We start from the raw sequence: 27,630 nt of genomic DNA on the forward strand, positions 1-27,630 counted from the left end.
CCCAGCACTTTGGGAGGCTGATGCGGGTGGATCATGAGGTCAGAAGTTCAAGACCAGCCTGGCCAACATGGTGAAACCCCGTCTCTACTAAAAATACAAAAATTAGCTGGGCGTGATGATGCGTGCCTGTAGTCCCAGCTACTCAGGAGGCTGAGGCAGGAGAAGTGCTTGAACCTGGGAGGCCAGAGGTTGCAGTGAGCTGAGATGGCACCACTGCACTCCAGCCTGGGTGACAGAGCAAGACTCTGTCAAAAAAAAAAAAAAAAAAAGCCAGGCGTGGTGGCATGCACTTGTGTGGTCCCAGCTACTCGGGAGGCTAAGACAAGAGGATCGCTTGAATCCAGGAGGTCAAGGCTGCAGTGAGCCATGATTGCATCACTGCACTCCATCCTGGGAAACCATGAGAACCTGTCTCAATAAACAAAGCAAAACAAATATCCACACAAAAAATTATACATAAGTAATCAGAGCATCATTATTCATAAAAGCCATAGGTGAAAATAGTCCAAATGTCCACAACTGATCAACGAAAATGTGGTATATCTATACAATGGCATATTATTCAACAATAAAAGGGAATGAAGGATTGATACGTGCTATAGCTTGGATTAACCTTGAAAAGTCATTCTGGGTGAAAGAAGCCAACTTCAAAAGAACCACATATTGTATGATTGCATTTATATGAAATGTCCAAAAGAGGCAAAACCATAGAGACAGAAAATAGATTAGTGGTTGTCAGAACCTGGGGGCAGAGGGATATGGGAAATAACTGGCAATGCTCCTGGGGTGTCTTTTGAGGGGGGATGAAAATTAGATAGTGATGATTCACAGTTCTGAATGTATTAAGAGTCCATGAATTGTACACTTTGAAATGGTGAGTTTTATGGTATGTACATTGTATCTTCACAAAGCTGTTATCAGAACCTTCAGGCACATCTGGGGATTAAAATTCTGGGCTCTTTTATCACCTTTATAAGGTGCTACTGAAACTAATAATTTTAAAAAGAGTGAACATGGAATAACTTATTTCCTTAAAATTTTCCTCCTCTATTCTTTTTTTTTTCTCTTTTTATTTTATTGGTGGAAGCTAGAAATGCTTTTGTGTTGCTGACATCAACATATTTATTGCTTCATCATTTCTGTAGCTATGGATAAGAGAACAGATGGTAACCTTAAAAGAGAAATGTTCAGTTTGGGAGATCTTTATCTTTGGCTGCTACCTTTTGAAATAATTCACATGCATGATCTTCTTGTATATAAAAAACCCCACCAACATAGGGAAAATTTGGGTTTCTAATTAGAATTCCAAACCTACAGGGATCTTTAATGGAGGTGAAATTGTCTTTCCTATGAGATCTTAGGGCCAGATACGTTTCATGAGAAAAAATATGTATGTTTGCTCTTCTTCTTAAAGAACATTTTACCTGCATTTTTAAAACCACTTTCTCCATTTTCCAAGGCTTAGGAACTTTTTATAAAAGCAGTATGTTGTCAGTATTTGTTAAATCTACAAGTAACATTTCTGGTCAACATATGTATTATGTATATTTAATTGCTATTACAGTCAAGGAAATTGTGGTCATGGGCCATATCCAGTGGCCTACTTAGTAAAATAAAAACTACATGACCATTCCTCTTGGGGTACTGATTTAGAAGAGAGGGCTGGGGTCCACATGTAAACACCCTTAGCATGCTTACCTGGTGGCCTCTGACCTTTCATGCTGTTTTCACATGCGTGTACCACGCCCTCTGCAAAGACAGGCATGTTCTGGAACACTGCTCGCGATGCCTTTGCCTGATGCCCATTGCCGAGGAATGTGTTTATGGTTTGGGATCCAAGGGCTAGTGACTGGCAGGCTCTTCTTGGGAAAAAAAAAAAAAAAAAAGGTTTTTTCTTCTTTCTCACCTTCTACCTTTACTGCCTGCAGGAAGATCTGCCTGCACTGCAAGTGTCCCCAGGAGGAGCACATGGTGACAGTGATGCCGCTGGAGATGGAGAAGACCATCAGCAAACTCATGTTTGACTTTCAAAGAAACTCGACCTCAGATGATGACTCAGGCTGTGCTTTGGAAGAGTATGCCTGGGTCCCGCCGGGTCTGAAGCCTGAACAGGTACCATTCTGGATGGGTGCATGCTGGTGGTTTGGGTGTTTCACTTTGTCTTACTGGTCCTTCCTCATTCCAGTTCTGTAGGAGGAGTAGACTTTGCTGATTCAGAGAAGTGGTAGGGCTAAATATGTTGAAGATGCCAGGGGCCCCAGTGGAAAATGAGGAAGGGAAATGAAATTGAGCCAGGAGTGATCCGTTGCTAATTCATTCTGTATTGTCATTATTAACTGTTACCAGGATTGTCTAGAAACGTCTCAGAGGTGTACCACATTTTTCTCAGTGACATACGGCCTCTTATATTTCTTGGTACTTAAAATTTTCTCCTCCACCAGCCCCATGGGATTTAAGAAGCTATTTTATAAGCTGGGTATTTTCATGATGTTTCCTGTGAGAATCTGAAGTGCCAGAATCTGAGGTGTTTGACCACTGTCGGCTTCCTCTGACACATAAAATTTCTTTCTCAGGACATCTTCTCTATGTCCGACAAAAACGTTTTAAAGTTTAAACAGCCCTTGAAATTTTTTTTTGTTTTATTTATTTATTCATTTATTTATTTATTTATTTATTTGAGATGGCATCTCGCTCTGTCACCCAGACTGGAGTGCAGTGGCGCGATCTTGGCTCACTGCAAGCTCTGCCTCCCGGGTTCACGCCATTCTCCTGCCTTAGCCTCCCGAGTAGCTGGGACTACAGGCACCTGCCACCACGCCCAGCTAATTTTTTTGTATTTTTAGTAGAGATGGGGTTTCACCATGTTAGCCAGGACGGTCTCGATCTCCTGGCCTCGTGATCCACCTGTGTTGGCCTCCCAAAGTGCTGGGATTACAGGCGTGAGCCACCACACCCGGCCATCAGCCCTTGAAATTTTAACTTGGAAACTTTAGGTGTGTTAATGCTTTTAGGGAAAATTCTTTTTTTTTTTTTTTTTAGCTTTTTTTTTTTAACTTTATTTTCAGTTCATGGGTACATGTGCAAGTTTGTCACACAGGTAGACTGGTGTCATGGGAGTTTGTTGCACAGATTATTTCATAACCCAGATATTAAGCCTAGTACCCATTAGTTATTTTTCCTGACCCTCTCCCTCCTCCCAGCCTTCACTCTCTGATAGGGCCCAGTGTGTGTTGTTCCCCACTACGTGTCCACGTGTTCTCATCATTTAGCTCCCACTGCATGAGAACATGCAGTATTTGGTTTTGTTTCTCCATTAGTTTGCTAAGGGTAATGGCCTCCAACTCTATGCAATGTTCCTCCAAAGGATATGATCTTGTACTTTTTTATGGCTGCATAGTATTCCATCGTGTATATGATTCTAATAGCTAGACTCTATAAGGAACTTAAACAAATTTACAAGAAAAACCAAACAACCCCATTAAAAAGCGGGCAAAGGACATGAACAGATACTTAAAGGAATGCTTATACATTGTTGGGGGGAGCATAAATGAGCTCAGCCATTGTGGAAGACAGTGTGACAATTCCTCAAAGACCTAAAAACATTAATACCATTTGACCCAGCAATCCCATTACTGGTTGTATACCCAAAGGAATATAAATCGTTCTATTATAAAGACACATGCACACGCATGTTCATTGCAGCACTATTCATAATAGTAAAGACATGGTATGAACCTAAATGTCCATCAATGATAGACTGGATAGAGAAAATTATTTATAATAAAGGAGAACCCAAGAATTCACCCATAACTTAAGAGTAATGATACTAATATAAACTCACTGATTACCATAGCTCATTTTCTTCTAATTTTGAAGTTGCAAATTGGCAGATGAAATCAGGGACACAGGTAGGATTTGTTTAGCCAGCAGGGTATTGTTTTAAAATTTAATTAGCTACTAATACTTCAAAATTAGAGATTTTTTCATGTAAAAGTTTATGTCTTGAAATTTTGAAGATCTGGAATCTCATTCCTGTAAGGATATAATTGGTTGGAGTTGAGTGATGGCCATTCCTTTTAGACAAAACAAAACTTGATTATACCAAATCATTCCCGTCTCTACAAAGTCCTTTTTATTCTTTTGTGTTACCTTCCTGAAACCTACAGGCACTTCCATTTTGTGATCTCTGTTCTAATTCTCACGACGGGGAGAAAATGTCTTAGAATAGAAACACTTCCAGAAAATAATCTCCATGAGAATTGAAGGCAATTCTCTGTTGGGTTATTAACAGGAAGAAATGAGGGCTTTCTCCCAGTTTGTGAGTTGAGGTTATATCTTCTGTTTTAGTAAAGATTTTAATATTAAATAATTAGTTTAAGAAGAATGAGAGTGTTTGATTGAGTTTGTTGAGACACTCAGAGAGGTAGTGGCTGACTGCATAACTTTGTTTGACATTGCCATTCTACCACCAGTACTTGAACAGTGTGTTTCCATACCTAGATACACCTGGGAGCTTGTTTCATTTTCTTGCTAGCCTTATTTCCAACAACTTCTGCTTTAAGCAGCCCATCTTTCTTTTGTTTACCTGAAGGATGTTGCTTCTTGCTAAATTGGGCTCTGAATTTTCCAGAGTTAAGCTTTTGTCAGTTTCCTGCTTAAATAGAGTTTTCTCTAAGACCATTAAACGTCATTCTATGAAATGCAGATTCAGAGAAAACTTTCTACTCGTATTGACCCAAGAAAAAAGACAATTGCAGAGGTAGGGTTTTGATTAAATTTATGATTTCAAAAGTGAGTGCTAATGGTATTTTTGGAGGTCCCTTGACTCATCCAAAATGAATGTCTTTGGGAAGCATAAATCTGAAATCTCTTCGATTTGTTTTGAAAGAAAATGATTAGTGCCATTGAACAAGTGGTTTGAATTATGTCAAATGAAAGGGTAGTCCTATCTCTAATAATTCCGTTGTTCTTTGGATGGTTTTCCCTATTTCCTACACCTACTCAAATCTTTATGACACGAATGATTAGAAAAGGAAATAGCTCTGCAGAGAGAGAAAATCTTCTCAAGTTATTTTAAGAATTCTATAGCACCTAATAAAATATGCATCTATATTAATGGTGTTTGAAGGGGTCACACTGCATGTAAGAAATGGGCTTCAAATTTTTAAATTGGAAGATCTTTTAAAGTCTATTACGTATAGCACTGTTTATGAATTTAAAGGTTTTTTTTTTAGAAAGCTATATGCTGTAAGAAAAAATTGAGTTCCTAAATGCCCTTCACTAATAAAAATTCTGATGTTTAATATCATATTAGCTGTCTGAGAAAGTCTATTTTTATATCAAGAGAAATTATAGTGAGTGTAAAAATGCTTTGTCCTGGAGGCAAAAATATTAAAGACTAGTTAGGGTTGAGAGTAATATACTTTTATTTTTGTTAGAAACCTTTCATTTCACTCCCAGGTCATAGGTTGGTAATATACCTTCAGGTGATACTCTTTATTATTTTACTTCTCCTGAGAAATGCCTTCAATTGAATATAATGCAAACAAAAGTCGCCTCCCTTTTAGGGAAGTGTTCTTGAATATGGGCATTTAATTTCATAAAAATTCTCTAGCTGTAAAACCCAACCTTTTAAAAACAGTGGGAAAATAATAAATATAACAGATGATGCCAGAACGGAAAGGCATTTATCTTGTGATCTCTAATGACTGAACTGAAAACTAGTCAGAGAAGTTGTTCAGATCCTTTGCCTCTGCTCACTCCAAATAAGGTGTTTAATGGTAGCAGAACAGAGGGCTGGAATCTGCCCCTAGTTGACCATCTGAAGTCTTTTTTTATTTTTTTTAATTTTTATTTTTTAAGAGGCAGGGTTTTGCTGCCACCCAGGCTGGAGTGCAGTGGTACGATCATAGCTCACTGCAACCTTGAACTCCTGGGCTCAAGGGAATCCTCTTGCCTCAGTCCTAAGTAGCTGGGACTTCAGGCACATGCTGCCACACCCAGCTAATTTTTGTATTTTTTGTACAGAATGGGGGTCTCACTATGTTGCCCAGGCTGGTCTTGAACTCCTGACCTTAAGCAGTTCTGCCAAAGTGCTGAGATAACAGGATGGGCCACCACACCTGGTCTGAAGACATTCTTAAGGCTTCAATTTCATTTCAAACTCAAACAGTGAATAGTGTATACTCTATCTCTTTGAGGTGCTAGGATGATACATTTACAGTAGATAATATTAAAATAAGAACTTAGAAAATAATTAACAAGCTATAAGAAGGGCAAATGGTGAAGAGGATTTCTCAGCCTCAGCACTATTGACATTTTGGACAGGATAATTCTTTTCTGTGGTGACTGTCCTCTGCATTGTGTAGGATGCTTAGCAGCATCCCTGGCCTCTACCCACTAGATACCAAAAGCACTTCCCATTTGAGGCAACCAAACCTGTCTCCAGACATTACCCAGTGTTCCTGGGGAATAGGAGAACCACTGGGTGAAAATGATGTTAAAAACTGGAGGATATCTCAGCAGAATTCTGGCCCAATCAAGACAAAAAAGGATGACTCAATTTAGCAAGTATTTATTGAGCACCTACCATGCTCTAGTTCCAGCTTAGAACAGTTGCTGCCTTGTAATATGGTCGAATATTCAGCAGAGTGAAAAAGTGGGGATCCCACGCTGCTTGAGGAGATCCCTGAGGCAGATCCTGCCATCTTCACTAAATCAAGATGAGAACTGGAACTGCATGACCAGCTGGCCGTGGAGAGTCACCTTTTTGTTCTCTAAACCAAAAATAACTTTTTCATCTTTTATAAAAGGAAGACTTGTTCATTAAAAAAGAAAAAGAAAAAATGTGAGACATCCAGGAAAGCAAATGAAAATCACTCATAATTCCACCAACCAAGGAAAATTGTGTTTCAACCTTTTTGCCTGTGTATTAGTCTGTTTTCACACTACTGATAAACACATACCCAAGAATGGACAATTTACAAAAGAAAGAGGTTTAACTGGACTTACAGTTCCACATGGCTGGGGAGGCCTCACAATGATGGCAGAAAGCAAGGAGGAACAAGTCATGTCTTACATGGATGGCAGCAAGCAAAGAGAGCTTGTGCAGGAAAACTCCCCCTTATGGTAACCATCAGATCTCGTGAGACTTACTATCACAAGGCCATCATGGGAAAGACCTTCCCCAATGATTCAATTACCTCCCACTGCATACCTCCCACGACACATGGGAATTCAAGATGAGATTTGGGTGGGGACACAGCCAAACCATATCAACCTGTATATTCAAGTTTCTATGTGTGTAGAAGTATATTTCTGCTTTGATTTCGACAAAAACGTGATGATGCTCTCCACTTATCCTGAGCTGTCTTTTCTAGGCCATATATTGTGAACATTTTTCTCCATCAGTATATTTTGATCTGGATTATCCTTTGTAATGGTTTGATAGTTTTCTGTTGGTAGGTTGTAACCTGGAGTGATACCACTACCCCTAGAGGGCATTTGGAAATGTATGTTTGGGAGAGGGCAATTACTGTCTAAATGACCAGAGGACTCCACTAGCCTATGCATGGGGCCTTGAGATGCTAAGCATCCCAAAAAGTACCAGATGACCCTGCGCAAAGGAGAATGGACCCATCCCAAATGCCAAGAGTACCATCATTGAGCACCATGGAGCTGAGGGTTTAGTTTTGACCACTTGCATTTATTGGTGGCTTTCCTCTATATTACAAGACAGCAGCAGCTAACCTTATGCATTTTATACATGTGCCTGCTCCTCTCCATAAGCTTAATGTCTGGAGGTGTAGTGGTCATGTGTAAGCTTCTCTAAGGTTTTAGATTCATGATGCTACACCACCCTCCAGGAAGGTCATAACTGGTATGTCCTGTGGGTGGATAGTTTTCATTGGATGCATGTGGATTTTATATTAGTTCTCCTCCTTGCTGCTCCATGAAACTCTGAAGAGGCCATCAGATTGCTTCTCCCGAGTGGATGTCTTTTTCATTGATGTTTTGGATACTCCCAAGTGTTCATGGAGGGTTCTCAAATATGAATATCTCCGAAGGTTGGTAATTTTACCTTGACCGTAACTATGTTTTAGCACAGAATAAGTTGCAATTAGATTCATCATCCAGAACACTCAACTTTCACTTCAAACTGTCGCAGGAAGGATGAAGAGTAGATACCAAGTGTGATTGCCTAGTTTTTGGCTTTCGAAAGCATTGTCTCATAAGTGGTAAAATAGAACATCCAGTACTACCCAGAGACAGGGGTATGAATTAGTTGGATTTGAGCCCTGTAAAGCTGTAAAATATCTCTTTCGGGAGTGTATAAAATTCTTTATTTGGCTTTTATTTTAGTGACTATTACTCATCCATCAGGTGTCAGATTAAATGTATCTCCTCAAAGAACTACTTTGGCTAGCCCCTAACACAAGATTAGGTTCTCAGTTACATGCTTTGTAGCAAACCCAGCAATTTTTGTTATTAACACTTAGAAAACTTGTCATTAGATACTTATTGGTATAGTTATTTGTTTAATGTTTGGCTTCCCTACTTTCCTTTAAGGTCCAGGAGGGCAGGAATCTTGCATGCTTTGTTGTTTAGGAATCCTCCCAGCACCTAGCACAGTGCCTGACACATGGCCAGCACCCAGCAAACATTTGTTAAGAGATAGGCCGACGACAGGGGTCCTCTGTAGAAGCAGAAATGTGCAGATTGCATCACTCTGAAGAGATAAAATCCTGTGGCATTATTTTCAACATAAAGGATTATTCCATATCAATTATTTCTGTTCCCTCAGCTGCTCCTAAAGATTTGTATTCTAAGCAGATTCCCCTAACCATCCCAACTGCTTCAGAGTTTGCTTAGGTTGTGAAAGGCCAGAGAGGGTGACATCTTGCCAAGGGCTGCACTTAGCAAACCTGAGGCAGCTCCACCAGCTCCAAGTCTCTGGGTCTGGAGCAGGGTGGAAGGAGCAGTGGGTCTGGCAGAAGCCCACTGTGTATCCAAACCCAGGCACCATTTATGTCCCAGTCCGAATCTTGGGAGCCCAGTGGGAGCCATGGCATGAGGAGGAAACAGCATGGTCCAGCAGGAAGAGCCTTGCTGCTGGAATCAGGCAAATCTCTCTACTACTCCACCACTTTCTGACCACAGTAAAGTTGTTAAATCTCTGGGACCCTCAGTTTCCTCTTAATGAAGATGACAATGATGATGGAAAAGTTATTAAACTCTCATTGAACACTTGCTATGGACCCACCATCCTTTTTAACACTTTGCATGCGTTATCTCGTTTAATACTCAACTGACCTTATTTAGTCATTACTCTTCCTGCCTTCACTGTAGGGTGAGTAAAGCAAGGCTCAGAGAAGTTAAATAACTTGCCCAAGATCACACAGCTAGTGAGTAGCAGAGACAGATAGAATCTCAGACAACCTGACTTTGGAGCTGGTACTATTAGACCTGGAGATCACAGGGCTGATCTGGCCACGGATGAGAGAGTGCTTATAATGCTCCTGGCCCTCTGTCTGCACATAGAAGTTGCTCAATACGTCAGTTGTTTCCTTCCTACCTTTCTTGTGAAATAGTATAGTGTGCGACTAACTAATGACTATTGCCCTGAGCCAGCTCAAAGAGGAGCAGAAGGAACGTTTGGCTTCCGGGAAAGAGGAAGGTTACATGGAGATGGAGAAGGCGGGTTAAGCATAGGGTTTGTAGGAATCCTAGAGTCCTTCTCAGTGTTCTCAAAAGGTTTTCATAAAGTAATTTGGAATTCTGCCAATATGGGAAGCTTTCTGTTTCCCAGGCCTTCTGCTGTGGGATTGTTATAAGGATACAAGTTTGTTCCAGTGAACTTCTCTGGCTCTGTGGAGCCTGAAGAAGTTATTCAGGGCCCCAGATGGAGCCTCTTGATTCTGAATTCTCTAATGCCCCAAGCAGGCTTTGGGACTATCTGCTGAAGTACTGAGCTCTGCCACCCACCTTCCTTGGTGCCTGAGATCTCCTGTAACATCACAGTCCTCAGACCTGGGAGGAATGAGTCCTTGGAGAATTTTCTGTAGGCTTCTCAGAGTGCAAAGGGAGTCTTCCCACAAAGAATATTCTCCACATCTCCCTTAGGGGATCAACAGGTCAGCAGGGGCTCCTTGATTTGGCCTCTGTGCCAGTTGGAACCTTGTTAGTACCTGTCTCTAATGGTTTGGCTATGGGCTTCTTGGCAGCATTCCGCTTGATTTTCCCTGTGAGAGTCCAAGGAATGAAGGAGAGAGCATGCTAGAAAATTGGGTGAAAAGGAAATGGTCATTGGGCTTTTCTTGTTCACTCATTCACCTATTTAAGGATATTTATTTTGTGCCTACTATGTGTCAGGCAGTGTTCTGGGCACTGGGAACAAAACAATAAACAAGAGACTTAAGGTTTCGGCTGCACTGCAGTTATGTTAAGAGCAAAGACAAATAATTAGAAAACAAAGAAATAAGATAATTTCAGGTTGTGATTTTTTTAGAAAAACATAGTGATGTTAAGAATAGGGATGTAAATATTTAGAAAACTCTTACATGTGTCAGATATTTTCCTGGGTGCTTTACAAGTTGCTTCTCACGTAATGTATCCTATAAAAACAAAACAAAACAAAAAAAACAGCTTCTGAGATCATTGATGTGAAGCAGGGTGCTGGGGGGATTGGCTAATTTAGCCCGATGGGTCGGGTCCAGCATCTCTGGGGAGGCAGTATTTGGGCTGCTACTGAAGAAGCCTACTATGCAGAGATCTCATTTGTTACAGAAGTTAACATATTCATTTGAGTGAAACTCAGAAGTGAAATAAAATCAGTACCAACTTTGTGCACAAAGAATTTGGGGAGAATGTTGGAAGACTGGGGAGAAATGAATGGAGCCCATGCAGTGCTCAGTGCTTGCCAAGACACCCCTGGACATGAAGGCGGGACAGTCCTACTACCTCGCTTGCCCCTGGGAAATTGGAGGCGCTTGATCATCCATCCCCTTGATGTTTCTGCCCCAGGTGCAGATAGGGCAACAGAGAGCCCCCATTTGACTACAGAGGTCACATCTTCCATATGTTAAATTCATAGCTAGTACTGTACTTACGTTTATTTATGTCCGTACTACCTTCCAAAATGTGAGTCTGTTAGAGAAGGACATTGTCTTATTCACCACTCTATGCTCAGTACCAAAAATAATGCTGGGCACATACTAGCCATTTAATAAACAGGGTTTGCATGAATAAACAATCCCATTTAGTCCTTGGTACAAAATCTTCTATTTCTCCGTTGAAATCATTGAGGCTCACAGGATCAGAAACTTGACCAAGATGCCACAGTCAGCGAGGGACAAAAACGGTACTTAAACCGGCCATTTGTCTGATTCCGGTGCCGTGTAGGCTCTTCCTTCTCCACCCTTTCCTCATGCACAGTGAAGAGCGTGCACATTGCTCCACTCGGGGAATCAGATCCAAGAGAGCAGACTTGGTGTGAGTTGGAGGAGGGGAGCAGCATGAGTCACACAGGCTCTTTCATTCTTAGGGATGGGAAATTTCTCCTAATCTGAAGTTGACCTTGGTGACTAAGGAATTCATCTTTTCCCCACCTCCAGTTTCCCCACCACTGCAGGAAGCAGCATGGCCTTGCTTCAAAGATTTGTTTCCCTATCGACAAATCTCTGTTTATCCTTATCTCACTCTCTTACCCTGGCTTTACTGTACTTCCTCCAGGGGCTGTCATGTTACTGGTACAGACAGCGTCACGTACCTGGGCACTCAATAGTGACATTCATTCAGCAAATATTTATTGAGTGCCAACTCTATGCCAAGTACTTTCCTAGGCACTAGGGGACAGCTGTGAATAGAAAAACAAGTACTTCTGCCTTTGTGGAGCTGACAGACAACTTAATAGCTGAATAACAAGACACATTCAGAGACTGATGTCTATTAACAAAGCAATAAGAAAGGGTGATATGATCTAGAGCAAGGAGTTGACAGGCTTTGTCTGTAAAGATCTAGATAGTAAATATAGGCTTCATGGATTATACATTCTCAGTGGCAAATACCCAACTCTGATGTTGTAATGTGAAAGCAGGCACGGACAATAGGTGAACAAATGGGCATGGCCATGTGACAATAAAACTTTACTTACAAAAACAGGAAGGGGGACTGATTTGAAACACAGACCCCTGATTTAGAGAATCTATCTACTTTATATTGGATGGCTAAGAAAAGTCTCTCTGCAGAAGTGACATTTGAGCGGGGTTGTTACATGGAATGATGGCTTGATTACGCAGATTTGGTCTGCCTCGTCCGGTGATTTTCAAAATGAGGTTCCCAGACCAGTAGCACTAGTATCACCGGCGAACGTGTTAAATGTAGACTCTTGGGACTTGCCCCAGACCAAACAAACCAGAACTCTGAAGATGGAGCCCAGCAATCTGTTTCAACAGAGCTTTTAGGTGTTTCTCATGCATGACAAAGCTTGAGAGCCATTACTGTTGGCTAATGGAAAAGCCACATTGCGAGGAATAGATGAGGCCACATCTTGACTCTGTCACTTAACTCTGTAACCTTGGGCATCTCGAGCATCAGTTTTCTTAGCTGTAACATGGGGATGCTTCTGCCCAAGTCTAAAGTAGCTAACAGAGAAGAAGTGAATTCATCTTTGTAAGGATCCTAGGAGAAAGCCGACACAAAATAGGTCCTCAGCAAATGGTAGCTGTTGTCCCCATCAGAATCATTATTTGAATCTCCAAGACACTGCAGCAGATTTGCGTGCAGATACTGATGAAGGGTGTGCCCCAGAAGCTACCTGATCCCATTCCTGTCTTTTTGCCTTTGACTGGCATGCCCTGGATATCACCCAAATACAAGGCTGATTGTTAAAGGAAAACTCAAGATGCTTTTAAAAGTCTTTCACTGGCCCTGTTTCTTCAGCTCCCTTTCTGGCCTGTTAACCTAGAGCATGCGCTGATCCTTTTCACTGCAGGACCGTGAATTATACAGCTGTGACTCACCACCATCCGGCTGGGGCCACAGTGCCAGGCGTCCAGCTTTACCGTTAGCTTTCAGGCTACTGACAGTTTTGCTCTTTTATGTGTGAAGCTATTTATACCAGGAGGGACAAAGGCTGGCAGACGCTGGGGGAAGGGAGAGAAGAATGACAAAATGGTTCATCTCCCAAGGTCTGCTGGGTGGTTTTGCCTTATAGGAAAGGAATGCACAATCTAATAGCCCTTCTAAAACCCCCATAAAAACCATCATTAGACTCACCAGCCATTTGCAGAGTGTTGTCTTTATTTCATTACTCCATCAGCACATGCTGAGATCAAAATGGAATTTCATGGTACAGGAAGATGCATGTCTCTCCAACTGAATTGGATTAAATTCCCCCTAAGCTGCATCTCCTAGTTAGCCTTCACTGTCACTCACCTCGGTGTTTTCAATGCAGTTCGAGAGATGAGTTGGGAAGGGAGGGAAGAAGGGGGCAGGGCAGGAGGAGGCTTCAAAGCAGTCCACCTCACTCTTCTCGGGAAGCTAGTCACATGAACAATGCTGTATTTATCTTGGCTCCAGAAATACACTGATGTCATCAGATGGCAATGGGAAATATGCCTGTGTGTGCAGCTTTCAATAAAACTGCCTGTTAATAAACTTGTTTTCAATGGAGCTGTCAGAGTTGGGACTAGAACCCGGGTTCCCAGGCTTTAGGTCCTCTGCCAGATGAAGTCAGCAGCAACATGGCCAGATTCCACCAGCAGGGACTTGTCAAGGCTCGCATGCAGATTATGAGGCCTGGAGAGGCCAAGGCTCATTTGCAAATACAGGAAGAGAGACCTGCAATTGGAGTTCTAGCTTTCAAGACAGATATCTCCAACCTTTACAGTAAATTCACTCTGGGGTCCTAAAGATTCAGACTTGGCCCCTTACTTAGACTTCCTGCATGAATTCACAGCTGTACACCCTTTCTGCCGACTGGGCAGTCTACACTGTAGCCTGGCGTGAGAGTTGATGTAGTATCAAGATGATCTCCTCTGCCTTATGACGCAGGAGATATTTTGAGTAATTTCATGGGATGATTGGATTAATCCACCACCAAATCAGCAAGTAACTAACTTCCTTCCTCAGTGTATTTATCTGCCTGTCCATTCATTTATTCATTCATTTGTGCATTCAGCCATTTATTAGTTCAACAGTTGTTTATTAAGTACCCATATGTGCAAGCTGTTAGTATAGGTGTGATTTCAATATAGCAGTTTTCCAGGTCCAATCAAAAACTGGAGCTTTCCAACACCAGTCTTTATATGTTGCTTTAGGTGGCCTGGAGCCATACACAGGTAGATGTAGAAAGTGTCTCATGGAAGACCCATGCAGGCATCAGGCTTTGTGCTGGCCTCCGATAACTTCTGTCTTTTGAATACCTATCCTTCTGGGCTCATAAGTGTTTGAGAGTCTAAGCTTTGATGATAACTAGCTCTGTGTTCAAATTTTAGCTGTGCTGCTTTCCAACATTGGCCAAGTTAATTCACCTTCCCAAACTTTCATCTCATCTTCTGAAAAATAAGGATGTCAGTACTTAACTACAGCATTGTTGTGAGAATTAAATGAAACAATGCTTTAAACTTTTGGGGTTTTTAAAGTGGCTGCTGTTAGTTTTCTTCTCCATAGTCAAAAACTGGAAATAACTCAAAAGTCTATCCACAGGTAAATGGATAAACATATTGTATTATATCCATGTAGTATACTACTACTTTACAGTAAAAGTGAATGAACTGTTGATCTATGCAAAGTGAATCAGAGTCTGAGAATCATTATTCCAAATGAAAGAAGCCAGGCAAAATAGTACACACTATGTGATTTCATTTATATAAAACTCTAGAAAATACAAACTAATCTGTAGTGACAGAAAGCAGATCAATGCTTACTTGGGGATGGGGAAATGAGAGGGAGGAACGACAGAAGGATCGAGGAGAGTTCTGGGGGTGATAGGTACATTTGCTATCTTGATTATGTTGATGCTTTCATGGGTATATACATATGTTGAAACTTACCAAATCGTATACTTACATGTGATTTATTATATGTTGATACCTCGATAAAGTGATTGAATAAATGAATGAATGAAGTTACTCTTTAGCAAACAGGAAGGCAAGCTTCCTCCCATGCCAATGGTGGAGGCTTCCTAAGTTTTCATCAATTGCCTCAGGGAGTAGCTAAGCTTTTTGCCAAGCTTCTGTCGGAAAGAACTGCTCAGTATTAATCATGCACAATGAAAAGGAGATTTGGGGTAGAAACTCATCAACATCCAGATGGATGGCACAAGAAAATGAGTTCCACAGATTGGCTCATTTCATAATCTCTGAGCTCCCAAGGACAGTGCCTAACACGTAGTTGGCACTCAGTAAATAGTGGTGGTAGTTGTTATTGCTATGGCAATTATTAGAGTGGTACAAAAGTAATTGCTGTTTTTGCCATTACTTTTATCAGATAATCTAGCTTGGGGACTGACTTTTTCTAATTCTTAGTTGGGAAGGCTGTCTTTTCCTAACTTACTGAAAGATACCAAAAATTCTAGCAGCAACCTAGGGGTGTCTGTAAACATTAACTTCCCTACAATCCTGGGGTCATGAGAAACCTTTCTGACTCTTGCCAAAGGGTGTCAGGAAAAAAGAGGTGGTGTGTCCATCCTCATTGGATCCGGGGTTTGGTGAGAGGGTAATAATTCCCTCAGGGCTGATGGTCAAAACTGTGAACACTTAATCTCTGTATGTTCCCAAGGACAGTATCCAACATGTAGGCCCTAACATTTGGGCTTTTATTATAGTCTCCTTTCTCTTCCATCATTCTGTAAATTATTGCAAGAATCATAGCCTTAGAGAGGCAACCAGGGAAAAAAGCTGCAGTGCCAACCAAGTAAGTTTGCCAACCACTTGGCAATTCTATGTGTGTTCAGAGAGAAGGTCAAATGACATGGACAAATTTGAGGTTGGGCTTGAACATAGTTTTGAAACATCCATCTTCTTTTGTGCCCCATTGCTGTGTGGATAGTCAAGAATTCATCTGGATGGTGAATATGCCATGAGAAACAGCTCTCCTCGCCTGGAACAGTGACTCATACCTGTAATCCAAGCTACTTGGAGCCTGAGACAGGAGGATCACTTGAGTGATGGCTTGAGTCTAGGAGTTTGAAACCAGCCTGGGCAGCACAGCAAGATTACATCTCAAATTTTTTTTTTTAAATCAGTCGGTCATTGGTGTGGGCCTGTAGCCCCAGCTATTCAGGAGGCTGAAGCTGGCAGATTGCTTGAGCTCAGGAGTTCAAGACTGCAGTGAGCTATAATAGTACCATTGCATTACAGCTGGGTGGCAAAGCAAGGCCCTGTGTCTTAAAAAAATAAAATAACTAACATAAGTAAAAGAAACAGTTCTGCTGAAATATGGTCAGTGGGACCATTTACTGTGGTCTTTCTCAAGCACAGTAATTAAGAGCCATGGCTGTGGTATCAGACGCAGCTGGGACCTGATCCAGTTCTGCCACTGTCCAGCTATATTTATGATTGGAGCAAGTTGTTTTACCTTGTTGAGGTCATTCTTTCTCATCTATAAAATGAAGACAGTAATGTTTCCTGCCTTACAGAGCACTTAATCAGTACCTGGCATTTCAAGAAACGTATATCTTTCCAGACTAGAATGGCCAATTGTTTTGAAAACACTTTTCTTGGTAAGGCCTATCTGGGGAAACAAGACTGAGATCTAAGTCTGAAGTTCTTGTCCATAGATGTTGGGGGCAAGAATTACAGCATTCTAAGATATAAGCGAAACAAGACAGAACAGAAATTCTTAAGCGCAAACCTTGGATTTAATATTGAAGGAAACAGTCTCAGAGAACATACGTGACTTGCCCATTGTCACATAGGACCAGTGCTTAGGGAGCAGTTAATATACCACTCTTCCCCTTCGACATTGGGGGAAATACCCAAGGAATGTAGACTGGGAAGATACACAGAAAAGAGAACATTCAAGTGCAGGAAAAGTCATGTATCAGAAAAGTTTGTTTTCAGCCAGTGATCAAGTGGCCTTGACCAAGTTTCTTTGCGTCTTCTAGCTTCTATTTCCCATTTGGAATGTAAAGATGTGAAATATTTTCTTTCCATTATAAAGTAAAAATAAACACGGCAATGTTTCCAAATTGTTAGAAGAAAGATGATAGAGTTCATGAACAGTGATTACTATTGCTATGATACACTCTATAGCTTTCATCATTTTTGCCTTTTTGGCCTATCAATGCCTAACGAAGGCAACTTAAAGTCTTTCTCTGTAATTATAGATTTGTTTTTCCTTATATTTCTGTTTTTGCTTTATGCATTTGAGGCTATGTTTTTAGGTGCCTACAAGTTATAGTATATAATATATAACATAACCTGTGGTTATACTATAGTTTTGATAGATTATTCTTTTGTAACATTCCTTATACATAAATGTGTTATTTATTTTTAGTTTATTTTAACAGAAAATATCTTTTAAAAAGTTTGTGAACAGCTACATAATATTTTTCAGGAATAGAAGTAGTGAACTGGTGGCCATTATAAAACTGGTCAATAAATTGTATCACTAATAATTTTGAAATGACCAAGGACCTATTATAACATCCCTTTATATCCTGCCTAAATGTATTTGTTCAAATTCTGGTTTGCATAATACTAATATTGCATCCTAGCTTTCTTTTGGTGAGTAACTGCAAGACTATGCTTTTCCATTCTTTTATTTTAAGCCTTTTCTTATGGTTTTAAGTAGGACTATGCAAGCAGCACATGACGGATATTGCATTCCTATTATTCCAAACTGATAATCCATCTTTTAATTGATGGATATAATACATTTAAATTTATTATGATAACTTATGTAATCATTCCTACCACTTTATTTTCTATTTGCTCTTTTTTCCTCTGCTTTTTCCTGTTTTCTTGGGTTCTATTTTTTTTAATGAAGGCTTCCCAGTTTTCTTCATTTTCCTTTGCTTGGTGGAAAGCTGTAGAATATGTTTCTATTCTTAGAGTAGTTATTCGCCATTTCTAAACATCCAGCCACACTGGATCCTTGTCTTAGTCTGTTAGCCACTTGTCTCGGTCTGTTTTGTGCTGCTATAACAGAATACCCGAGACAGGGTAATTTATAAAGACCAGAAATTTATTCTCTCACAATTCCAGAGGCTGAAATGTTCAGGATCAAGGCACCAGCATCTGGTGAGGGCTTTCTTGCTGCATCCTCAGGTGGTGAAAGGCAAAAGAGCAAAAGAGGGAATGTGTCCCCACATGGCAGAAGAGCAGAAGAGATGAACCCACTGTCCAGCAAGTCCTTTTTTTTTTTTCTTTCTGAGACAAGGTTTCATTCTGTCACCCAGGCCAGAGTGCCATGGTACAATCACAGCTCACTGCAGCTTCAGCCTCCCTGCACTCAGATGATCCTCCATCCTCCCCCCTCAGCCTCCCAGGTAACTGGGACTGTAGATGCACACAACCACTCCCAGCTAATTTTTGTATTTTTTGTAGAGACAGGGTTTCACCATGTTGCCCAGGCTGGTCTCTAACACCCAGACTCAAAGGATCTTCCACCTTGTCCTCCCAGAGTGCTGAGATTACAGGTGTGAGTGACCACAACCATGCCTGGCCACAAATCCTCTTTATGTCAGCATTAATCTGTTCCAAGCAACTTCCAAAAGGTCCCATCTCCCAACACTGTTGCATTGGGGAATAAGTTTCCAACACATGAATTTGGGGGAACACATTCAGATCATAGGGCCACTCTTCAAGAACTCCAAGCTTCCTCCCACCTCATGCCTTTGCACTTGCTGTGCTTTCCTCCTTCTTTCACTTTTAACAAAGCTCCAGTTATTCAGCGTTTTTGTCTTCCTCCTTAATAGTGATCGTCTGTGACACACGTTTTAATACCACATCTTAGATTACCCATGAAATATTTTTCTTCCCATCTTGAGTAGCCTGCATCTCAATATACTTCTGAACCAATTCACCATACCTTGGGTTCATATTCACTCAAGCCAAAGTAAAATATAATTTTGGGTAGTTTCTCTTTAAAACGAAATCGTATGAATACTAAGAATTTTAAGATCATTTTATGTCTGTTATTTTTCACACATCTTTGCTCCTTTCACTTAACACATAACGACGGATCCTGAAACTCCCATTTTCAAAGGTTACTTCCTAAACATGTGGTAGAAAAGTTAACATTGGTTTTTTTTCTTTTCAATCCATTGTCTGCCTATTTTCAGAAAGGGGTCTAGAAGAGCTGTCAGTAGAATAACTAAAACAAGGGGAAAGCATGCTATAGGCGACAAAGAGAAAGGACAGACTTATAATCGATAACCAAAACTAAAGTGCACTAGTAGTGAGGCACGGTTGTTGGCTACCCACCTAACAGTATCTCCGGTTTTGGATGAAGACTGTGATAGCATGAGGATGAGCGTTGTTTTAGGCTGGATGTTGGGACTGTCGGGATGCGGAAGGGTGCCTGCCAGAACTGCTTTTTTGGGCCTGAGCCTCATTGATACTGAGTGCTTGTCTCTCACAATTGTTGGCTAACACCTTTCGTTGCTTCTCATGCCACTCCTAGAGCAACCAGAAGACTCTGTCGTGAGCCAGGAAGAGGTACTGTATAAACGGAATTCTATAATATGTAACATATAATAAAGTGAATGGCCTGAGACTAATAATTCAGAAGCTATAACTTGCCCAATTATCAGTGGTGATTTATTTCCTAGGTCTTCTCAATGAAAATGCTACACTCAACTGAGTTCCCAGATCATTTCATTTGTTATAGATTCTAATGGCTGGGGCTAGCATCTTCCCTGCGATCCTTAATTGTCTTACTAAAAACAGAAGGAAAGTTGCTTAGGAAAGGACTTAAATCTAAGTGTAGATACACTATCTGACTCATTTTCTCCCCATTGATTTTCACCATGATTTCAGAGAATATACCACAGAAAAACATTTGTTCCCAACACATGCTAAAAATCACTCTCGGCTGGGCAGTGGCTCACGCCTGTAATCCTGGTACTTTGGGAGGCCAAGGTGGGTGGATCAAGTGAGGTCAGGAGTTTGAGACCAGCCTGGCCAACATGGTGAAACCCCGTTTCTACTGAAAATACAAAAATTAGCTGGATGTGATGGCACATGCCTGCAATCCCAGCTACTTAGGAGGCTGAGGCAGGAGAATTGCTTGGACCCAGGAGGTGGAGGTTGAAGTGAGCAGAGATAGTGCCACTGCACTCCAGCCTAGGTGACAGAGTGAGACTCTATTAAAAAAAAAAAAAAATCACTCTCAAATTGTCAAATTCGTAGATACTGAAAGGAAAATGGTGGCTTCCAAGGGCTGAAGGGGAGGAGAATGGGAAGTGAGTGGTTAATGAGTACAGAGCTTCAGTATGGGAAGATAAAAGAAGTTCTGGAGATGGATCATGGTAGTGGTTGCACAACAATGTGAATGTATTTAATGCTGTTGAAAAATGGTAAAAATGCTAAATTTTATGTTCTGTATATTTTACCACAAAATAAATAAACACATACATACATAAAATAACTCTCAGGAATTGGAGCAGTCCCTTCAAGGACCACATGGCCTTTGTTGGGGACGAACCTGGGCACGTTAACTTCTGTTGCACAGACCAAAGGGGAAACAAATTCACCAAGCCTGAGTTAGTTCCCATAATCCTCGTTATATAATATACGCACAGAACATTCAAAGTATGCACGTTACTCAATAATGCAGTTGATTTCTGCCTTCTTTGGAGTTCAAACTGATCCATGTGGCTTTCATGATTAAGCAGCCACTCTGGCCTGTTTAGTATTTAAGGTTTTAGCAGGAATTGCAAGCTTGAAGAATGAACTGTGACTACACTGCTCATTGATTCATCAAATACGTAGGACAGAGTATAATCCTTTGACTAGTTTTTGGAGACAGTGGGGTGAAATGGATAGAGAATGAGCTTTGAAGTCAGACCTAAATTTAAATCCTGGCTCAGCCCTTTACTCCTTGATGATCAAGTGGTTTATAATTTTGTTGATCCCCATTTTTCATGATTCTGCATTTGCAAATGTGCCCACTTGCCAAAATTTATTTGTAACCCCAAAATCAATACTTGCAGCAGCACTTTCATGGTCATTTGCAGACTTTACTTGTAACCTCAAAATCAATACTTGCAGCACTCTCATGGTCATTAACAGGCATACACAGACGGATAAAAAATTTGAATTGCCCAATGCATACATGGCCAGCTGAGGTAGAACAGCTAATTCTGTGCTTTCTTATTCCAGCTCACAGACTGAATAAACAAGTGGTCTATTTAGGGCCACTTTTTTGCATCTTATGCTTTTTGTTGGTGATTTCACTGTTTAAAATAGCCCCAAGCATAGTGAAGTGCCATCTAGTGTTTCTAAAAGCAAGAAGGCTGTGATGTGCTTTATGGAGAAAATATGTATGTTAGGCCAGGCACGGTGGCTCACATTTGTAATCCCTGCACTTTGGGAGGCTGAGGCAGGCGGATCACCTGAGGTAGTGAGTTCGAGTCCAGCCTGACCAACATGGAGAAACCCCATCTCTACTAAAAAAACAAAATTAGCCAGGCATGGTGGTACATGCCTATAATCCCAGCTACTCTGGAGGTTGAGGCAAGAGAATCACTTGAACCCAGGTGGTGGAGGTTGTAGTGAGCCGAGATCGTGCCATTGCACTCCAGCCTGGATGACAAGAGCAAAACTCAGTCTGAAAGAAAGAAAGAAAGAGAGTGTGAGAGAGAGAGGAAGAAAAGAAAAAAAGAAAGAAAGAGAGAAAGAAAGAAAAAAGAAAAGAAAGAAAACAAAAGAAAGAAAATATGTATGTTAGGTAATCTTCAGTCAGGCATGAGTTATAGTGCTGTTGGGCATAAGTTAAATGTTAATGAATCAGCAATACATATTAAGTAAGTTGCCCTTAAACAGAAACACACATGAAACAAGGTTATGGATTAATTGGTTAACGAAAATGTCGGGACCAGAGGCTCACAGGAACCTAACCCCATATTTCTCCTAGGAGGAATGTTTCGTATCCAGAAATTCAGTGTTTGCTGTGATTTTATAGCACATAACTGCCATGAATAAAGAGAATCACTTGTGTTTACCTTTGCAAAATGTAATATCCTGTTTACATAGTACTCTATTCTTTCCCTGCTGTGGCAAGGATTATGGCTATTTACAAATGGTTGGTTCCTTCTTCTTCCAGGCACAGAGGGGGAATGTACTTTCTCAGTCCCTTTAAAGTTAGGTATGTCCATGAGACTTGCTTTCACCAATGAAATGTGAACAGAAGTCACATGTATCATATCCAGGAAAAAGCTTTTCACTGCCAGTGTTCAGCTCCAACCATCCTTTTCTCTGCTGTCATCCTCATGGAGGCATATCTCCATATGGAGACCCTATCACCTGGGTCTCTGCCTACCTATAGGAGGATACAGTGTGAGACAGAAATAAAATCATGCTATAGATAAGGGTTTAAGATACAGAATATACACAGTTCAACAAGAAGACAACTCAGTTAAAAGATGACTGGGCCGGGCACGGTGGCTCACGCTTGTAATCCCAGCACTTTGGGGGGCCGAGGCGGGCGGATCACGAGGTCAGGAGATCGAGACCATGGGGAAACCCCGTCTCTACTAAAAAAATACAAAACATTAGCCAGGCGTGGTGGCGGGCGCCTGTAGTCCCAGCTTCTCGGAGAGGCTGAGGCAGGAGAATGGCGTGAACCCGGGAGGCGGAGCTTACAGTGAGCCGAGATTGCGCCACTGCACTCCAGCCTGGGCGACAGAGCGAGACTCCGTCTCAAAAAAAAAAAAAAAAAAAAAAAAGATGACTGAAGGACTTCAATCAACATGTCTCCAAAGACGATATACAGTCGGCTGATAAGCACATGAAAAGATGTCCAACATCATTAGTCATTAATATAATGCAAATCAAAACCACAATGAGATACTGCTTCACATCTACGAAGATGGTTATAATTTTAAAAACTGGAAACTAAATGTTGGTAAGGATGTGGAGAAACTGGAATTTCTGTGCATTGCTGGTGAGAATGTAAAATGGTGCAGCCACTTTGAAGCACTGTTTGGCAGTTTCTGTAAAAGCTAAACAGAATTACCATATCATCCAGCAATTCCACTCCTAGGTATATATGCGACATAATTGAAAGGAGAGATTCAAACATAATTGTACGCCAACGTTCACTGAAGCATTATTCACAGTAGTCAAAAGGTAAAAACAACCCAAATTCCATCAACAGATAAAAATGGACAAACTGTGGTTTGCAATGAAATAATTAGTCAGAAGCAAAGTTCTGACACATGCTACAACAGAAATTAGCCTTGGAAGGCCGGGCGCGGTGGCTCACGCTTGTAATCCCAGCACTTTGGGAGGCCGAGGCGGGCGGATCACCAGGTCAGGAGATCGAGACCACGGTGAAACCCCGTCTCTACTAAAAATACAAAAAAAAAATTAGCCGGGCGTGGTGGCGGGCGCCTGTAGTCCCAGCTACTCGGAGAGGCTGAGGCAGGAGAATGGCGTGAACCCGGGAGGCAGAGCTTGCAGTGAGCCGAGATTGCGCCCCTGCACTCCAGCCTGGGTGACAGAGCAAGACTCTGTCTCAAAAAAAAAAAAAAAAGAAATTAGCCTTGGAAACATACTAGGTGAAATAAGCAGACACAAAGGACGAACATTGCATGATTTCACTTATATGAAGTATCTAGACTAGGCAGATTCATAAAGACAGACAGTAAATTAGAAGTTACCAGGGGCTGAGGGAAGGAGAAATGGGGAATTATTATTTATTTGGTGTAGAGTGTCTGTTTAACATGATGAAAAAGTTTTGTGACGAGATAGTGGTGATGATTGCATGACATTGTGAATGTCCCCAGTGCCACTGAATTGTACACTTAAAAATGGTTAAAATGAGGCCAGGCATGGTGGCTCATGCCTATAATCCCAACACTTTTGGAGGCTGAGGCAAGTGGATCACCTGAGGTCAGGAGTTCGAGACCAGCCTGGCCAACATGGTGAGACCCTGTCTCTACTAAAAATACAAAAAACTAGCCGGATGTGGTGGTGAGTGCCTGTAATCCCAGCTACTTGGGAGGCTGAGGCAGGAGAATCACTTGAACCCGGGAGATGGAGGTTGCAGTGAGCCGAGATCACGCCATTGCATTCCAGCCTGGGCAACAAGAGTGAAACTCCACCTCAAAAAAAAAAAAAAAAAAAAAAAGTTTACAATGGCAAATCTTGTGATATGTATACCACAATAAAAAATTTTAATTAAAAAACACTGCAGTATGAAACTAGTGATATTTTGGTGGTATTTGAGATATTGTGGCATACTCTAGCTCATCCAAACCAAACCTTCTTTCCTGTCTGTTTCTCTAAAGTGGCATAATTTAGACCCTATAGGGTTTTATGGCTATATGCAAACTATAACCCGCAGGCCAAGGTATTACCTTCACTGATCTTTTGGCATTTTGGGACAGGAAAGACCGAATTCTCACAATTCTTTTTATGATACATTTGAAACTTAGTGGGCAAGGCAAGTTACTCAGGCTGAAAGTAGCCATGGTAGTCAGAAATATATCCTTTGCAATGTATAAGTGAGTTCCTTCATTTTCATATTTTCTGGTCATTTCTCAGTCATGTATTTAATGTTCAGAAATGAAACTGCCTTAAATGTACTGACTTGAAACAAAGGTTACCTGTATTCTAAAATGTGTTTCCAACAACGTCCTGTGATCAGCAAGCTCCAGTCTCTTGCAAAAAGAATTCTTTCTTTGGATTATAGCATGTGTCATTATGAATCACTTTGGACACTTGAAAACTTGAATTGGTCCTAGAATTCCTCCTGTCTTTGCGTCCTAAACTTTATTCAAACTGGCTTTGCATAACCCTGTGAAACTAATAATAATAGAGGGGGATAATGGACTAATTATGTTACATGTGAAGTGCAGAATCAAAAACAATGATTTAAAATGCACAGAAAAGATACCATGTAGGACACTCCTAAGGACCCCACATAAGAAACAGATAACTCAAAATTCAGATATTCTTTGGAGACAGATTGCTAGGTGTCACCCAGTTTTAGCATCTCCTCCTTTCCTACTAATGGAACCTGATTGCATTCTGGGCAGCAGTATGCCCTACTAAGGACCCTGTTTCGTAGCTTCCCTTGCAGCTAGTCCTATTCAAGGAATTATAAATAGGAGTTTATTACTTCTAGTAAAACTCTTTAAATGTTGTTGATCCATCTGCCTCTTAATCTTACCACCTTTTTACCTGGAACGTGAATGTGATGGTTGAGACTCCAGTAGCCATTTTGCAATTTTGAGCATAGATGTCACTAACACATGGATGGTGGGTACAGAAAGACAGGAAGAGCCTAGATGCTTCATGGTTTTTATAAAATGCCAAACCAGTCCTAGGCCACTATTCTCAGGTCATGATTACTAGCAGCCCAAAGCAATTCTAATTGCTAGTTTTGTTGTTATTTTTAATAATAATAAAACTAATCTGACAATTATGTACAGCCTTATAGTTCACAGTGTATTTTCATTCTTTTGTCACTTTATTTAAAAATGTTTATTTTTATTATATTTTATATTGAACACCAGCAAAGAAAATAATTGTAATAATTTCAAAATGCAATACCTGGATTCAATAAATATCCTATATAATCAATTATACCAGTCAATATCTAGAAATGTATGTAGATATAATGAACAAAATGACTAAACTATAAAGCTAGGAACTTAAAGCTGTGATCTTTGTTAACTTGAAAAAATTCAGTTTCATATGAAGAAATTCAGGAAGAAAATTTCAGGACCCTTGATCAGAAGCTTTCAATGCTTGTTGTACTACTTTGGTGTAGACAAATATTCAAATAAGGCTAAGAAAGAAGAGTGTTTCCATTGAAGACACGATCTAAGAAAAGGTGAACTAGTGTTCTGTAGAAACTAACTAGCTAGCCATCAAGATATTTCCACTGAAGACTCCTTATACTAGCAACTAACCATGTTTAAAAAACCTTAGCCAGTATTACAAAAACAAAACATGTAGAGTAGTGTTTATGAATACAACCATAATAGGTTCCTTGCCTTCTACAAAAATAATCATCTTTGAAATGCTAAAAGCAGGTGCCAACTGGGGTTCCTCTCTGTGGTGAGATGGTGCACAAACACATGGGGTGATCTACTGATTTACCTTCTCAAAGTATTCTTTGGAAACAGTTTGATTTGACTTGATTGTGGGAGACTCTAGTGTCCAGTTTGCTGGGCAGACTTCTCCATGGGTTTTTTACAAACTGGAATGCCTTTACCAAGCAGAGGGTGTCTTCCACGCTTTAGCCCACTGGGAGGTCACTGACACTCAAATGCTTGATAAATTCATGGGGTCAATTATGAAGACTCCTCTTAGTGCAAACCAGGACCTTCTAACAGCATACCATAGTCTCGGGAAATGTGTTTAGTTAAATCAGACAAAAGTGTGATGTTCATGTGGCCCAAACCACCATTCTTTCTTGGTATATTTATCCAAGCAAGATGGCTAAAGTCAGAATCCACTAAGACTGCAACAACTTCACAGTTCACATTGTATAATTCATTCTTTATCACTAAAAGCAAGAAATTGTTGTGGACACACAAAGGTGAAATCCAAAGGGTAGAAGAAAAGCACCAAACATTTCCCCTTATTATCATCAAGGCTTAGATCTTTGAACTCTCCATTGACAAAGGCTGTACCTTAAAAATAGAGTGACAGCAAGTGCATGGTATGAGGAAACTTGTGCCAAAGGCGAATTCTGCTGGACCAGAATCAGACCACAATATGTTTGTCAATCATGTTTTCCCCAGAAGCCACAGGCCTAAGGACTGCAGAGACAGGATGGTGTGCACATGTCGGGCAACCAAAGCGAGGAACAACCTTCCCACAGCAGCCACCATATTCAGTGCATGCAGGAGCCACCTTTTCATCACTTTAAATACTCACAATAACTCTATGAGATGAATACAATTATTCTAGTCCTAGAGATAAGGACACTGAAGCCCAGAGAAGGTACTTAACTTGGCCAAAGTTGCACGCTTAGAACTTGTCATGGTTAGGACTTAAACATTCAACGTCAAATGCAATTTCTTTCTTCTATGCTGTAGGTAAATATTAACTTAGTTGATACTGGAGTAGCTATTCCCAAAGTGGAGAATCTTTTCTTTCTCTATTAAGTAAGAATCACTTACCTACTAGAAAACACTTTGATAACAACATGCTAGCATAAAAAAGGAGTTTTATTAAGGTTTGGGTGGGGGTTTTGTTGTTGTTTTTCTTCTTCTTGGGGAACTACACTATGTTTAACTCACATCCTCTTTACTTTGAGAAAACACAACACCCACCAATACATAAATAATTGTGAGTGTTCATCAGTTCTTATTATTCCTGGGAGTTTAGAAAGAAAACATGAAGGGAGAAAAGAAAAGAGTAGTTTAGAGAAAGGGCAAAATTCTGGGGATTTGGAAAAGACTGGGAGACAGAATAGCTGTGACTACTCTGAAGTATGTGTCAG

General features: G+C 40.7%; 1 protein-coding gene and 1 pseudogene across 4 annotated transcripts in view; one reads left to right on the forward strand and one right to left on the reverse strand.

Annotated features, from left to right (window-relative positions):
• Positions 1-27,630, forward strand: part of PRICKLE2 (prickle planar cell polarity protein 2) — a 367,969-nt gene that overhangs the window by 252,652 nt on the left and 87,687 nt on the right. For all 4 annotated transcript variants that reach the window (XM_055259214.2, XM_063630789.1, XM_055259215.2 and 1 more), the window contains one exon: positions 1,929-2,112. In XM_055259214.2, the coding sequence (XP_055115189.2) occupies positions 1,929-2,112 (184 nt within the window). The remainder of the gene's footprint in view (positions 1-1,928; positions 2,113-27,630) is intronic.
• Positions 22,793-27,587, reverse strand: LOC129471035 (thioredoxin-dependent peroxide reductase, mitochondrial-like; annotated as a pseudogene).

This window comes from Symphalangus syndactylus, chromosome 21, assembly GCF_028878055.3.
Source record: "Symphalangus syndactylus isolate Jambi chromosome 21, NHGRI_mSymSyn1-v2.1_pri, whole genome shotgun sequence".
NCBI classification, from domain to species: domain Eukaryota; kingdom Metazoa; phylum Chordata; class Mammalia; order Primates; family Hylobatidae; genus Symphalangus; species Symphalangus syndactylus.